Here is a 15,266-nt window from a genome sequence, read left to right on the forward strand (position 1 = left end):
AGGTCATCATTTACAAAGTTACTAATACCAATTAGCCCACCCGAAGATGGCTCATAACTTGCGTTAAATTTTCGACAACACCTCTACATCAACTCTATACCGGTGAATCTGATCATACGGGATGCGAAAGGATAAATGTTTGATGCTAATATGTAAAACTACTAATATCAATGACGAAATTCATTGGTGAATCTGAATTTTTTTTTCGCGGTTGGCGCGACTATGAGCACTTCCTTCCTTAAAGGGGCACTGCGCTCTAAAAATGATGTGGCCTCAAATTGAAGGTAAAAACGAACAAAAATTTTTGGCCGCAGCCATTTCCTTCAGAACGCCACCGTAATGGAGCTGCAATTTATTGAAATTTCTACAAGACCAGCTGCCGCGGCTGCTTAACCCGTTACATGGCACGATGTCTTCATCGTCGCACTTGCTCGACGCGATAAGGCAGTCACGCAGAGAACGAAACTTGGACACATTTCCTTCATAACATCGGCTGACAACTATCTAAAATTCGTTCTCTGCGTGACTGCCTAATCGCGTCGAGCAAGTGCGACGGTGAAGATATCGTGCCATGTAACGGGTTAAGCAGCCGCGGCAGCTGGTCTTGTAGAAATTTCAATTAATTGCAGCTCCATTACGGTGGCGTTCTGAAGGAAATGGCTGCGGCCAAAAATTTTTGTTCGTTTTTACCTTCAATTTGAGACCACATCATTTTTAGAGCGCAGTGCCCCTTTAACATTACCATTGACCACTCGCGATTTTGGTGCGCATAGTAAGTCTGGAGTTTACCAGAAACGAACATAGAGACTTTAACCTGGGTATTTGGCATCCAGCTCGTTCATTACGATTATGCCCTAGAATGCGGCCGTAGTCTACACGAGTTGTCGAAATGTGAATGGCAAAAAGTTTGGCTACCCCTGCTTTAGTCATAATCTGGCGTTATCCCTGCGTATGCGTTGTGATGAATACAAGATATTTAACTGTCAACGCGGACTTTGTAATTTGGTTTATTACTGTGGATGTGATGGATAATATAATCTTTTTTCAATGTACTCAGAATTGCTATGCGGGCCGGATAAAATCGTCTGGCGGGCCGGATCCGACCCACGGGCCGTATATTTGACATCCCTGGCCTAGTTTAATAGAATTTGTTAATACACCTCGCATAGGTCAAATACGTCATAAATAGTGGAAACGCACGTAACTTATATAGGTGGTACGCGAGCACTGCATAAAACCTCAAAATGGTACGTGGGTGGAAAAAGGTTGGGAACCACTGATCTATATAGTAAAGTCATATTATAATCGGTTTCCGATTTATTCATTTGCGATGATGGTCGCTGGGACATTTCCCAATTGAATTCCATCTCCATATGAATTGAATTCGGGTACTGGTGACGATAAGTGCCTAAGAATCGGGCGGCCTCGGTTCGATTCCCGTCGGAGGTTTGTCCGGGCTCCTCTTCTTCCGCCATGAGACCCGAGAATGACTCGACGAAAGAAAGCACTCGCAAGTTATGGAAATCGCTAGCAAGGGCCGTGGCCTCGAAAATGATCAACATCGAGAGTACCTGTGACGGCGGGCACTCTAAGCCGAGGTAGATGTCAGTCTAAAAGACGGCAACTGCGCGTCGGTCGGCATCCTCCTATCTGTTCATTACATCACTTTGTTTCTTATCGCATTGTACATTGTGTGTGTCTTGTTCAGTTGAAAATATAACTCAACGATTACACTTAAACAGTGATGACGGTGTCACTCACCCACCGTAAAGGTTATTACATACTCAGATTGCCGTATATATATTGGTTTGAGTGAGTAGTGGTAGCAGGTATCTACTGTGCAGTATACAATGTTAAAGTAAAATGACGTGTAGGGTAGACCTATCATCGCCTTAGCACATGTCTACGTCGAATTCTCGGCCCACTTACACTGCCACTGCTACAAGGACCGGTTTCGTGATATTGTCTTCGCTACCAGGTTAGTGGGTTACCCACGTGGTTCGCCATATAATCCCTCTGTAATATGGGGCCATAAAGGTACGGGTCCCGATTGCTTTCCCCACCTGGTTACCACAATTCATCTTACCTTGATACCTTGTGGTACCCAAGTAGGCATGCTACCTGGGATAGGACCACGACGGGCCTTTTACCACTTCCTGATAAGCACGATTTACTGTTGTATCGAATTTGTGTACGTGGTGTAGGGCTCTGGCCCCTTCTCTTTCATATCTGTATATCACGTGATTTATGTCTTTCTTCTCGTACCACGTAACTTACCATTTATCAGCACGTGCATCTCAAATTACGAACCAGACTCATCTGCGATATCCTACTGTATATTTCATGCATATTCGACCAATATATCTGGAAAAGGCAATTGTTTGTGTTTATTGAACTACAGTCAAGAACTACACAGAACACAGGACGTTCGTGTCAGCTACTGCGGAAGTGCCAGTTAAGTATAAACTATAAGCGGATATCCGTTGACCACGGACTTGCCGTATACTTATCGCAGACTAACCGACGGCTACTACCTGATGTCGCAGTGGGTAGCAAAAATCCATATGTTGTATGGTGTCCGTCAATACCGAGAATTCTATTACCGAGAATGGACAATACCGAGAATGCAATATATGCTATGCACTATGCAGGCATGTTATGCATATGAAAAGGTCGTGTGTGTGCATCCCGGCGTTGCCACATTCGGTATCGATTCTCAGGTATAAATTTCTCGACAACGTCCTTTACATTAAGCTACAGGTTGGAATTCAGTAAATTCAAAATTTTCAAGCGGTAAGAACTCCGCAATTACCGGTTGGAATGAATTCAAATTTGGTGTGCATCGTTTTTAAAGGCAAGCTAACGATTTAATCACCTAGTCAGCAAGATTCAGGAAAAAAAGTTTTTTTGAACAGCCCTGTCGTACACTACGTACCGGTACAGGGACCTAGTTGAAACCGATTATACTTGATTACTTAAAATTGACTCGAAAATTTTGCTTCGAGTCACAAGTCAATCCACATATTTGAAACGCTGAGTCAAGTCAACATCTGAAAAAGTAGACTCGACCCTGACTCGAGTCAACTACGTCGATGTTGGTCGTTATACTCATTTTTTACATAAAATGAGGGTTCCGATATTTTGGATCCGGAAAAAAGGACACTTGTACAAATTAGAAAACTCAGATTACCGGACCAGAAAACTGCCCATTAATTTTTACGGAAAATCATGCTGTGTTGACTTAAAATGGGTCATTTTCCAGTCGTAGGCCTACTCCCAATCCAAATGACCCGCCCGAATATCCGCATTGCCGATTTTCCTTCATTTATAACGTTTCTACTTCTGCCTGTCCATTAGCCTGGCTGACAAAGCTATAAAGAGGTCGTATTCCCATTTATGAGGGCATTTCGGCGTCCTCAGACTAGGACAGTGGTTCCCAACCTTTTTCATCTCGTGCCCCCCTTGGCCGATATTTGAGCTAAAATCCCCCCCTATGAAAAAGTTGCCTGTGACTAAAAAAATGCGCTATTCAACCCGTAACCATTTGTTGACTGAGCAATTAATGGCCAAACATATTCAGATACGTCCGAACTATGGCGAATGCGGACAGCACTAAACTTTGGTAAAGTACAGTAAAATTTGACCTGTTTTTGACCGGTCGGGTAACTGCTGACGAAAAATAAATTACCAAGTCCGCTTGCTATGGACTTGAGTGGAATCGACGAATTTGGTAGTACGGTAATGTTTTTCACGTTAGCTCATATGTTGGCTTAAAAAGGTAAACCAATTTCATCAGCGGCCTTATGTGCTGAATTTGGCTTGACGTTTTCCTGCTTAGTAGCAATTTGGTCGAGAGGCTGTCGCGGACCCAACGAAATCGTCTCGTGAACGTCGCTTTATCAGGGGGTGTAATATCTACGGAAGGCATTTAAACATATAGCCTACCTAGCTTGAAATCCATCAAAGAAGCATAGAACTAATTTCTACTTTACAGTTCTATACCATACAAATCTAAAAACTTTGTAAACCCAGTCTTCCGATACAATGCCAAAGCCAGATTTCCCATGAAAATATTAAGCCAGATTCCCCCCTAAAAATTTCAAGGGAATTTTCCCCTCCCCGGTTGGGAACCACTGGACTAGGAGGACATTTTCGACAACTTCTCTTAAACGAGGTCATATGGCCACCCTACATAAAAGCCCTGAGAAAGACCGGATCAAGAAAGAGTGACGAAGCTTAAAGAATAGTAAGATAAATGTCGAACAGTTCGAATACTTTTATATCGGGCAGAAGGCTGAGGTGGATGTCAGATGGCATCCTCATATCTGTTCATTACATCACACTGTGTCATATGAGTATGTAATTGTACATGTACATTGTACATCATGTGCCTTGAGTAGATAAATATTATAAAATCGCCGACTGTACCTCTGTACTCAGTGCTCCGTATTGACAACGCTTTGACTTTAGTTCGAGGTCGCTGGACCGTATCATGTCATGGGTTCATTTTCATAATATATTGTGGCTGCAGCAATCGCTATCCCGCGGTATACCGGCCGATATATATATGTCGATCCAGGTCTGTATTATGTGTGTGGGGAGCAGGGGCTTGGGCAATACATGATTACCATTATATCATTGATTTTAATGAATATTTACTGTTGCTGCACGATGTCAGCTAAAAGATTTTTTTGCGGTTTCAATTGTCGTTTTTCATAGGCGATAGGCCTATTGCGGTTATGCGGTAAGCCTTCTTAGCACTCTGGGATCCGCATTCCTAAAATATATAAACCCTAGTGCTTGAAACTTTGAAATAGGGGAAATGGAACATTTGGTAATTGTACTTGATAGACCAGGCGCACAGCAACCACGTATAGCTGTGGCTATTGTCATTGTTATTTATTTTCCGTGAAATATGCCTGGCCTCTGGGCTGTAACCGGCTGTAAGTCGCATGATGAACATACTGGGTATTATCAAACTGCGCATGAATAGGCTACTAATCTAGAAAGCTCCTCTTATATTCAAGTGATAGTGGAAACGGGGCATGATTTCAGCCAGCCAGTTAGATTGTGGTGATGTAATTAATGAATAGCTTATAGCGTTGTAGCTCACCTCACACGTCCGCTTGGTGGGTTGGTTCCATGACTAAGCTCTTATTTTATTTACGTTACTTGTGCTGAGCACATGCCAACTGTCTTTTTTCTTCTTTCGATGGTGTGATCTCATTAACATATATTAATTTACCTGTGCTCATGTCTATCAATAATGTGTCTGTTTTCGCAACACATGTGTAACACCACCGTGATTATATTAGATGTTGTTGTTTTGCTTTCCTTTTGAGAATCCAATGGAGTCTACTATTATTCAGTTGAGCAAACCTATTTTATGCAGACAGAAAGATTTCCTCTATAACCTACAAATTTCTCATTAGTGCGTGTTGTTCCGTGCGTGCGTGTAATTGTTTATTTACAAATTGTGCTGCTACTATAGTACCGTATGTCCGTATACTTCGTAGTTTGTTATTGTTGCCATTGATACGATGCGAATTTCATGGTCTGTGATTTTGATTGTTGCATCATACTTTGCCTTTTGGGTTTTGCTTTTAAATCTGTTTAAATCCCTTTAGTGTGCCGATAACTCTTGAAAAGAGGCACCCGAAAAGTCTTCGAGTTTAATAAATATACTGCTACAATGGATGTTGTATTGAAAGCTATAAAGCTAATTCCACAGTTTCTTCTCAATCGATAGCATCTCTCAATATAAGAGTCACTGTGATTGTGGCTACGTGGGATAACCGTCAAAGCGCTTGCAGGAACGCATAAAACAGCATGTCCCTTGATTTATAAGAACATGCGCATCACGCTCGTTGAACAGCTCGCCTTCGACTCATCCCCTCGAACTTGATTCTGAGCAATCAAAGGTAACAAATTCTGCCATTGGCAAACACCTGTTGGATAATCCCGCTTGTGCGAAAAATTGTTGAGACTACAGATTTCGCATCGTTGGGAGGGGCCCGTTCACACTTTAATTTGTGTGGCTTGGAGTGGACTTTTATCAAAATACACCAGGCACGGCGGTTTCAACAACATGAGTTTGTGTACCATCTAAAAATAGTACATTGAACGCTCTGTTATTCAAAATTTAATGCTGGTGACGTCATATTTTGTGATATTATTGGTTATATACAATGTTCTTTCCAATTCTCTACTAGTTGTTGACGATTACCCCTGACGAGTATCAGCACAAAATATTCGTGTTCATTTCAAGATGAATATACTATTCAATTTCTCAGTCTGTGAGGCAAATCATTTAAAAATTACTATGACCGCAAGCTATCAACTATCACCCACTATACTATGCATTGTTCCAATAGACTTTTTTTGTTTTTATATTATTATTACATCCTTATACCGATTAATTTGTGTGCTGGTCTCAAATCAATATTTACCGATTACTGTAACCATGATAATATGGATGTGCCGGCTTGAATTGGCAACGAGATGATTGTGCCAAGTATATTGCATTGTTTTTACAGTGTTCTACACTCAACGGCACTTATGCCAGAGTAGGTGCTATCTGCTGATAACTGAAAGAAGTTACTATTTGCAATGAATAGTTTAATGGTACCCATTGTTTTGTGGGGCCAAACTCCGCCGACTCACAAGATTCGTTCAATCGCCTACACAGAAGATGGAAAGAATATTATAACAGGGTGCGCCGATGGCCAAGTATGCATCTGGGATGTTGATACAGATGGATTCAACGTTAAACCAAGAGCTCTATTATTCGGACATACCAGTTCAGTTGTTAGTATTGCCACGGTTTTGGAAGATTCTGGGGACTCTAAATACTTCTTGACGGCATCATCTAGCAATGAGCTGTTTTTATGGGACTTATCTGATTGTCATTGTGTAGAGCATACTAAAATCTCGGGTTCGCCAACTAAGTTGATTCCATTGCAGTTGAATGTGAATGGAAAATTGACTTCTTGTGTTGCTTGTATCGGTCTTTTTGCTGAAGTCTTCATAATCTCGTGTATGACTCTGAACAATGTCACTACCTTGATTTCACGGATTTACCCAGACTGGATAAGCTCATGCACTGTGACGTATGACGAAACTGAGGCAAATCTCATCGGACTAACATTATCCGGGACTATTAAGGTGTGGCAACTTCCGAACACCTTGAATTCGACAACCCCGATTTTGGAAGACGAATCGAAACAGTTGAGATGTGTGAATGCGGTTGATTTATCGCACGACCCGTCAGACGGTAATATTCTACTCGCTGTTTCTCCGTATGAATGGCAACTGTATGACGCCCGTGATTTCTCATTGATTTGTAGTCATCAAGCACCCCGTCGTGCGGTTTTGACTGGGGGTGATATTTTGCATGGGTGCGATAAAGTCGCCTTGTGGGATCAATCTGGGAAAGTGTACATTTATAATTTGAACTTGACGTGTGGTGGATCATTACCGGACTCTACTGCGTTGTTGAAGGATAAGAGAATGGAGTTATTATATTCGTTTAGTTCATCAAGGTCAAATATGTTATCGCAACCACCCGTGTTTGTACTGAATTCCACATTTCCAAATGAATTTATGATATATTCTGGGAACAGTAAAGGAATAATTGATATTTGGTCGATCAGCAAAGAGAAATTGGCCAACCTATGTCTCGGTGATTTAGTTTCTTTGAAATGCTCGTATTCGCTGAGCGATCATTGGGATTGTCTGGTACGGCCTCCTTCGGGAATCGTTGACAATTTGAGCAAAAGCTCCCAAGTGTCCGTGACTACCAGTTTGTATTTGGAAAATATAGGTCAACTTGCGTGTGGTAGAGAGGATGGGAGTATTATTATAGTACCTGCAGCAAGAGCCTGCAAGTCTCAGTTGATTCGAGATGGCCCAATGACAAAACGATGCTGGGTCCCGCATAGAACTTTACGCGGTCACATTGACAGAATCACCTGTCTCTTGTACCCGCATCAGGAATCAGACCGTTACTCGTCTGAGATATTTGTGTCGGGCAGTGCCGATTTCTCAGTGATAATGTGGGAACTTTTCACGGGCACGCAGTTGCACGTTTTTAATGTTCACGGCGGTGAAATTACAGAATTGATTGTACCACCGGAAGAATGCAGCTCGCGAATACAACAGTCTGTGTGCAGCGTTGCTACTGACCATTCAGTGGCTTTGCTCAGTCTTCGCGAACGAAAATGTGTGATGCTCGCGGCCAGTCATACTTCAATGGTGATAACGATCAAGTGGAGACCGTTGGATGACTTCCTTTTGGTTTCTTGTGCCGATGGTGGGCTCTTTGTGTGGCAGATGGAGACCGGACATCTAGACCGGCATCTTACTGGCGTGACTGCCGCTGAGATTTTACACTTGTGCGATGAATCTCAAGGCGACACGATGGTTGACGTATCTCAAAACAATGTGAACATTTCACAAATGATAAGGCGTAAAAATCTCTCCGGATTCAAAGCAGCTGCTCAGCAAGGACTCAGAACCATCATTGAGAGTATCGAAGAAAAGGTACAAGACGATGAGGTGGATTCAGAAAATAGAACTAAGGTATCCTGCCCGAGAGCAATGGTAGTACAACCGATACGTGCAAGCGTGACTCACGACGATGACTCTCATGTATTCTTCTTCAACACCGAGGCGATAATCGGGACTCTATTACAAGAACAAGCAATAAGAAAGAAGATGGCCAAAACGAAACGGGTTTCAGAAAACGGTGGACATCCGAGTTCCGCTAAAAAAGTCATCAACGCGATTATTTATCAAGTTAAAAACCAATTGCTCGATTCAAGTGACCCTGGTTCGTCCGCTGGGAGCACGCCAAATCCAGCAAGGAAACGTAAGGATAAAAAAATGGAAATAGACTCGATTATTGATATTGCGCAGTTATTACTGTCTTGTCTTCACGGATGGGGGTTGGATAAAAATTTGGACGTTATTTGTAAGTCAAAATTAGGCATTTTTGAACCTGTTGCCCCGGTATCATTTGGGCTGCTGTCTAGAGACGGCCAAGTTTCGTTATTGCTTCCAACGTGGGCGAATCCAAGACAGTTGTCGGTTTCACATTCGAGCAACGAGAATCAATCTAATCACACGCTGTTTCATGTAAGCTATCAGGAAGCTGCTAATGGTCACGTGGGGAAGTGTTCGCACAGAAGCCATTGGGAGATATCTAGTGCCGTCACGACGAATCATCTTCTTAGTGTAATCGCAGTTTCCAACACACTGATGGAGCTTTCAAACGTTAAATTCACAGATAACAAAGCGCCCAGACGCACTGACAGCAACGGCAATGAAGACTCGACTTCAGAAGCAGTTTCTGAATCGTATTTTCCTGACCCGGTTGACAATTCCCAAATTAAACAAGGTTGGGCATTGTTAGCTACTCTCCACTGCGTTTTGCTGCAAGAATTGCTGGCGTCCGAGCATTACAAGCCGCCTCAATTGGAGCTGCTCGCGAGACGATGGCAAGATCGTTGCTTGGAAGTGCGCGAGGCTGCCCAGGCGTTGCTGCTCGCGAAATTACGACACATCGAATCGAACGGGCGACGTGAAATAGTGAAGGAATGGTCCAGATACATGCCAGATTACATACACCAACAACATATCGATCTAGTACCAAACACAAGGTCCGACGAGTCAACGCCGTCCAACAGTAACTCCATGATAGAGGATAGAATGGATAGGTCAAGTGTATCAAGTGTGGAGCTTGTTTCAGAGGTATCGCCTTCCTCTGCGAGGTCTAATCTTCAAAAAATGTCATACGAAGCTAGGCGGCGTCAAGCTACTGCTGTTATTATCTTGGGTGTCATTGGAGCTGAGTTTGGTCAGGAAATGGGAACTCCGCAATCGAATCCGTCTAGCCCCATTAAGCCAGCAATGAAAGACGATGTGCCTGATGGATTCAAGCTCACCAATTATTCTCTCGCCAGGAATACGTGCAAAGCTCTCGTTTACCTATTACTGCACCCTGCTTCTACGAGATTGCCAGCCCATGCGCCGATACGGCGTGCGGCCATTGATCTGTTAGGACGTGGATTCACGGTTTGGGAACCGTACATCGAAGTGTCTGCGGTTTTGCTGGGACTTTTGGAGCTTTGCGCCGACTATGAGGCTCACAAGGCTAGCATACACAGCGGTTTGCCTCTTTCGGCAAGAGCAGATTCGTGTCGTTCGTCCCATCATGCTCTGTGTCTCATTGCGACTGCCAGACCGCAGACTTTCATTACGACGATAGCGCGGGAAGTGGCACGACATAACGCGGCCTCCGCAAATCCTCAGCATCAAGCCCTTCTCGCGACTTCGATCATTTTGCGATCGAGAGGCGAAATACTGCGGATAATTGAACTTTTGGCTGAAAAATCGACTCACGACGTGTCTGGATTGTTGGTGGAAGTGATGGATATCGTAATATTCTGTATCGACACTAATAATCTTCGAACGTCAAACAGTCTTGTAGAAGCAGTGCCAGCGTTGTCACGGTTCCATTGTATATCGTACGACCCTCGTTCTCGACGAATTGCTGTAGGAACCAAACAAGGAGCAATATATTTATACGATTTGCGATCCAATAAGAATCAAAGGGTATTCAAGGGCCGTCACACTATCACTACAGTGGCGTTTTCTCCCGATGGCAAATATCTCTCTGCGTATAGCGTTCAAGACAATCACTTGAGCTTCTGGACAACATCATCTTCATTGTTCGGCATGTTGCAATCCCAAGTGAAATGTGTCAAAACGTTACGTCTGTTACCCGCCACAGTCAGTCAGCGGCTCGCTGCTGCGCCAGACTTGAATAGAGATTCGATGAAGAACTTTATGAAACTCGCTTGGGTTAGTAATCGCACTACTGTTCTTTTGCTGTCTGACGGGAATGAATATCGTTCTCACGTGTAACCTTGGATTAACATTGTTCGTTGTGGCTGGTGCAATATTGTAACTGCTTGTCAAAACCACCATGTTATATTTAAAGCTGTTAACGATCATACTTTATCTCTGGGCGAAGGCTTGCGTGCATATTTCATTTCCAAAGTTTATGGACTATTATTATATTTCTCGTTAACGTCTTGTCTTCATATTGCTCATCTTGGCATGTCACGGTGTTTTCTTGCGTCTTCTCATCCCATGAAATTTTGACCATCCAACTCTTTTGTCATGACAACGGCCTGCCCGAGGACAGGTGATTTGTTCCAGATAAGTCTTCATATTTTGGTTTGACTTATGCAAGATATCCGGTGTCCTATTCAGCGTTCAGTCTCTCGAAATGAATTACTGTCGTGTTGTGAACTTTCTGCATATTATTATGTGCATTATTGTGCAATTATAGTATACATTTCGTCGAATGCTATCAATTTGGTATGTTGTTTCACTGAGTGTATTGAAATATGGTGAAAGATGTAGAATGGAATTACCAGGTCAGACAGTGAGGACATGCGAAAACTGACAGGTTTTTAATAGTTAAGACACTCTATCTATTCTTGAAGAAGTAGCCTACTTCTATCCATTTCTTGTATTCAAGCACACTACTAGCAACATTGACTTTCAATCTACTGCTGCAATTGCTTTTAAGTCAGTGTCCAACCTTAGAAACTTATCATGCGCTTGAGTATAAATGAAACAACGGACAATAAAGCGGATCAAAGTAACGATGGCCACAACTGAAGATAGTAGATGCGAAATATAGTCAAACTAATAGGTTTGGGTTCATTTTTGTCGTTTTAACATTGAAGTTCATAAGGCATTGAGCAAGAAGATGATCCTCCAGGCAATATCAAAAGCCATCTGCGCGAGTTGCAGGAGACCGTCGCACAAGAGGCTTCGTCTCCAACATCATTTTTCGGCATTGCTACTTCGAGTAGCAGCCTATCTGCGATCGTCTCTGTACCTCTGACAGAAGTGACTAAAGTATTCATCGTTGTTACACAGGTAGAAGTAACAACGTAAATTCCTACTTAATTACAAGCAGAAGTAGTAAGTAAAATGTAACGTTGTGACGTTGAAGTAGAGGCACTCTAAAATCCTAACCGACTTGAGTAGCCTACTCCAAAAAATTAGAAGAACTTCGTTACTGACCGCCTACTTCTGAGATCGACTGGAAAATACGTCAAGGACTAGCTGTTGACCACTAGAGCGAAGGGTCTGGGAAGTAGGCTACTCAAGTAAGTAAATGGAAGAAGTGTAGGTAGGTGTAACAAGACGGAGCAGTCTTTCGTCAATCAATCACTGGTTGTTCTTCAAATAGCATAAGCATGTATTTTGAAAATTTCATATGAGCGCAATACTTCGTGGCAATGGAAGCAACAATCGGCGTGAGCTTCATTTTATATAGGCTGTGACGAGAATGATGATCACTGTGGTACGACGACCAAACAAGACTGTTTACAATACAATCGTTGAGTTATATTTTTCATCTGAACAAGTCACACACAAATGTACAATGCGATAAGACACAGTGCGATGTAATGGACGGATAGGAGGATGTTGTAGAGAACGTAGCGTTGTCGGATAACCTGCTAGAGCCGTAAGCCTGAGTCCAACGTAGGTTGTGACTTACGTACTTAACTAGCAGTGGCGAACGCCTGGCCCTGCGTTAGTCCTTGATCTGACAGCTCAACGATGCATGCGACGACAATTGCCTCAGATAGATGTATTGGTCGAATGAATATGAACAGTAGTAGCGTATGAGTCCCATGTGGGATATCTGAATGTGCGCGTTTATATATGGCGCGATACAAGAAGAAGGGCGTGGTCACGTGATATACAGCGTGGTACAATGTGATATAATGGCGTGTTTTATATTACAGGCAGGGCCGTAACAGCACTTCGTCAGGCCCCCCCCCAAAACGTTGGTCTTGGGCCCCCCATACGGTGATAACCGAACTTCTGGGAGGCTTCGCCCCCCAGACTTCCCTTTGGCAATCCGATCTTTGCCGCTACTTGTCATCTACATTGGATGTCCGTTTAGTAAGTCGGATATTCCCGTCTGGACGCGCGAGGCGCGAAAAATTTATATAATTCATGATTGAACCGGTCAATATTATCGGGCGTACACCCGTTGGCAGGAATGAAACAGCACTTCGTCAGCCCCCCCCCAAAAAAATTGGGTCTTTGGCTCCGGTAGGGTGATAACCCGCCCTCTCCCCCATCACGTTGTTCGCTTTTGTCACGAAATTAGTCGTACTGTCTACTGAGCCAGCGCTAAGCGCGAAAATTTTCGAAAATTCATGATTAGGGCTGGGCAAAATCGAGTACCTGAGTGATTCGATTCTGAATCACGTAATATGCTTCGAGTCGAGTCGAGCAATCGAGTATCACCCATTATGACGCCATGACATAATATAATACGTCAAAGTTCAAATATTTAAATCTTATGTCACCACAAATAATTTAATGCCTGTTATCCGTCTCATAAATGATACTTTGGTATTTTTTTCGACCATACGGATTTCATTTCACTTGGTGATGATGTTGTGGGATAATCATGACTTCGAAAATGTGCTACATCCAGTAACCTTCGTAGCTTTGTAGCCTACCATATGTTTCGTATGCTACGATACAGCCAATCAAGGTTCCAAGGCTTCTACAGTGAGAATGAGTATCGAAACTATTATTCTCGTTGATAAATTAACATTCAGTGGCGAGAAGAGTACAATTTCAGTACTCGAAAAAATCGTGCTTTACTACTCAACTCGAATCATTAAAATTAATACTTGATTCTGATTCGAGTACTCGAATCATTGTGCCCAGCCCTATTCATGATAAAGGCAGCCAATAAGATCTGGAATTGCATATATATTGCTATCAATTTCTTGTCCTCTCTGCTCACGTTATCAGATTTACCGGAAACTGTAGGGTCCGTAAATAATAATTAAACATCTTCGGACGGGCGGACCCGTTGGTATGACTTCGTTACATGATGTGACGTGACGTGACCTCCTGTCTGCTATATCAAAAAATATAGAATAGCCCAAACGTACTAAACTAAAAGACGCAGACGATTTCAAATTGATATTTCTTCACTGGCATATAATTTTTCCCTGCGGGATGGTATTTGTCTTCTGAGGTTCAGATTGCCAAGACAGGAACATTTGGCGCCAGTCATTTAGGCGCCTATTGACAATTAAACCTATATGTATTTTGCATATATAACGAAGTTTTCGGACTGCGTAAGGGCGGTCCTTTTCGGCCAAAGTTTTCGCACTGCCGATCGTTCTGGAACACTTCCTGAAGTCGCATATAATATGTCCTAAATCGTTCTATGTCTTGGTGCGGTAATGGCCAACGCCGATATGTCTATTTCTATAAATCTTGCGTGTTTTTTCTTGGAGGAAGAGTAGGCTACAAATATTGAACATGTTTGGTAGCTTGACATCGCGCGCAGCGCGAAAAATTTTTTAAAAAGTTGCATAAATTTAAAAAAAATGCTCTTTAATTTATGCTAATTCACGAAATAATTTTGGGCCCCCTTCGAGCTCGGCCCCCCCCCCCAATTGGGGGGTTTGGGGTGCGGCAGTTACGGTGCTGATTACAGGGTGTATGAACCGTAAGAGGGCGCAGGGCGTTCCACAATGTCGAACGACACGCAGTTACGATCCTTTTAATCTAACATCAACCCGGCCTCGGCATTGAGTGCCCGATGTCACAGTTCTTTTCGATGTTGATCTTTATTGAAGCGGCGGCCCTTTCTACTAGTTCTTTCCATTCCTTGTGAGTGCTTTCTTTCGTCGGGTCTTTTTCTGAACTTTTTGTCACCGTAAGAACGGCGACGGCGGGGGAAGAGGGGCCCAGATACATCCGTGAAGCCCGCTCGATTGGGGATGGGGAAGAATAATCGGCGGTTCTATCATTTTTATCCGGTCACACAACGTACAATGCAATGTAATGAACAGATAAAAGGGCTGATAATATTTTTCGCCCGCATCATCGAGATGCTTTGACGACAGAGATGCGATACGACCGTAAGGTCATCCAGTCTGCACCCCGTTTTTTTTTCTTTTCCATGCGCCTAGCAGCATAACCGCGGATACCAGTTTTCGAGACTTTGGTCTGACCCGGCCGGGGATCGAACCCACGACATGCCGATCAAGAAGCCGGACGTATCATCATTAGGCCTACGCTATCTCGCTGGTAAAACCACAATAGGTACGGCCTCTTAAGCATCCTTTTCGGCCTAATGTTCGATGTAACAGTGTTCGACCTTTTGATCTCTTCGGCCGGTCTGTTTCCTTCACGGCGTT

At 43.1% G+C, this 15,266-nt stretch overlaps 1 protein-coding gene across 1 annotated transcript; it reads left to right on the forward strand.

The window, feature by feature from the left end:
* The first annotated feature begins 5,711 nt into the window (after positions 1-5,711).
* Positions 5,712-11,381, forward strand: LOC145445323 (WD repeat-containing protein 7-like). Its single transcript, XM_080323512.1, has one exon. It carries the CDS (start codon positions 6,610-6,612, stop codon positions 10,924-10,926), a length of 4,317 nt encoding a protein of 1,438 aa, XP_080179638.1. The 5' UTR covers positions 5,712-6,609; the 3' UTR covers positions 10,927-11,381.
* Positions 11,382-15,266: the final 3,885 nt, after the last annotated feature.

Source organism: Botryllus schlosseri, chromosome 8, assembly GCF_051294905.1.
Source record: "Botryllus schlosseri isolate E-star chromosome 8, Bs_hap1, whole genome shotgun sequence".
NCBI classification, from domain to species: Eukaryota; Metazoa; Chordata; class Ascidiacea; order Stolidobranchia; family Styelidae; genus Botryllus; species Botryllus schlosseri.

Excerpts from the sequence above, each read along its gene's own strand:
- LOC145445323 (XM_080323512.1), top strand. The coding sequence starts at position 6,610 with ATGAATAGTTTAATGGTACCCATTGTTTTGTGGGGCCAAACTCCGCCG.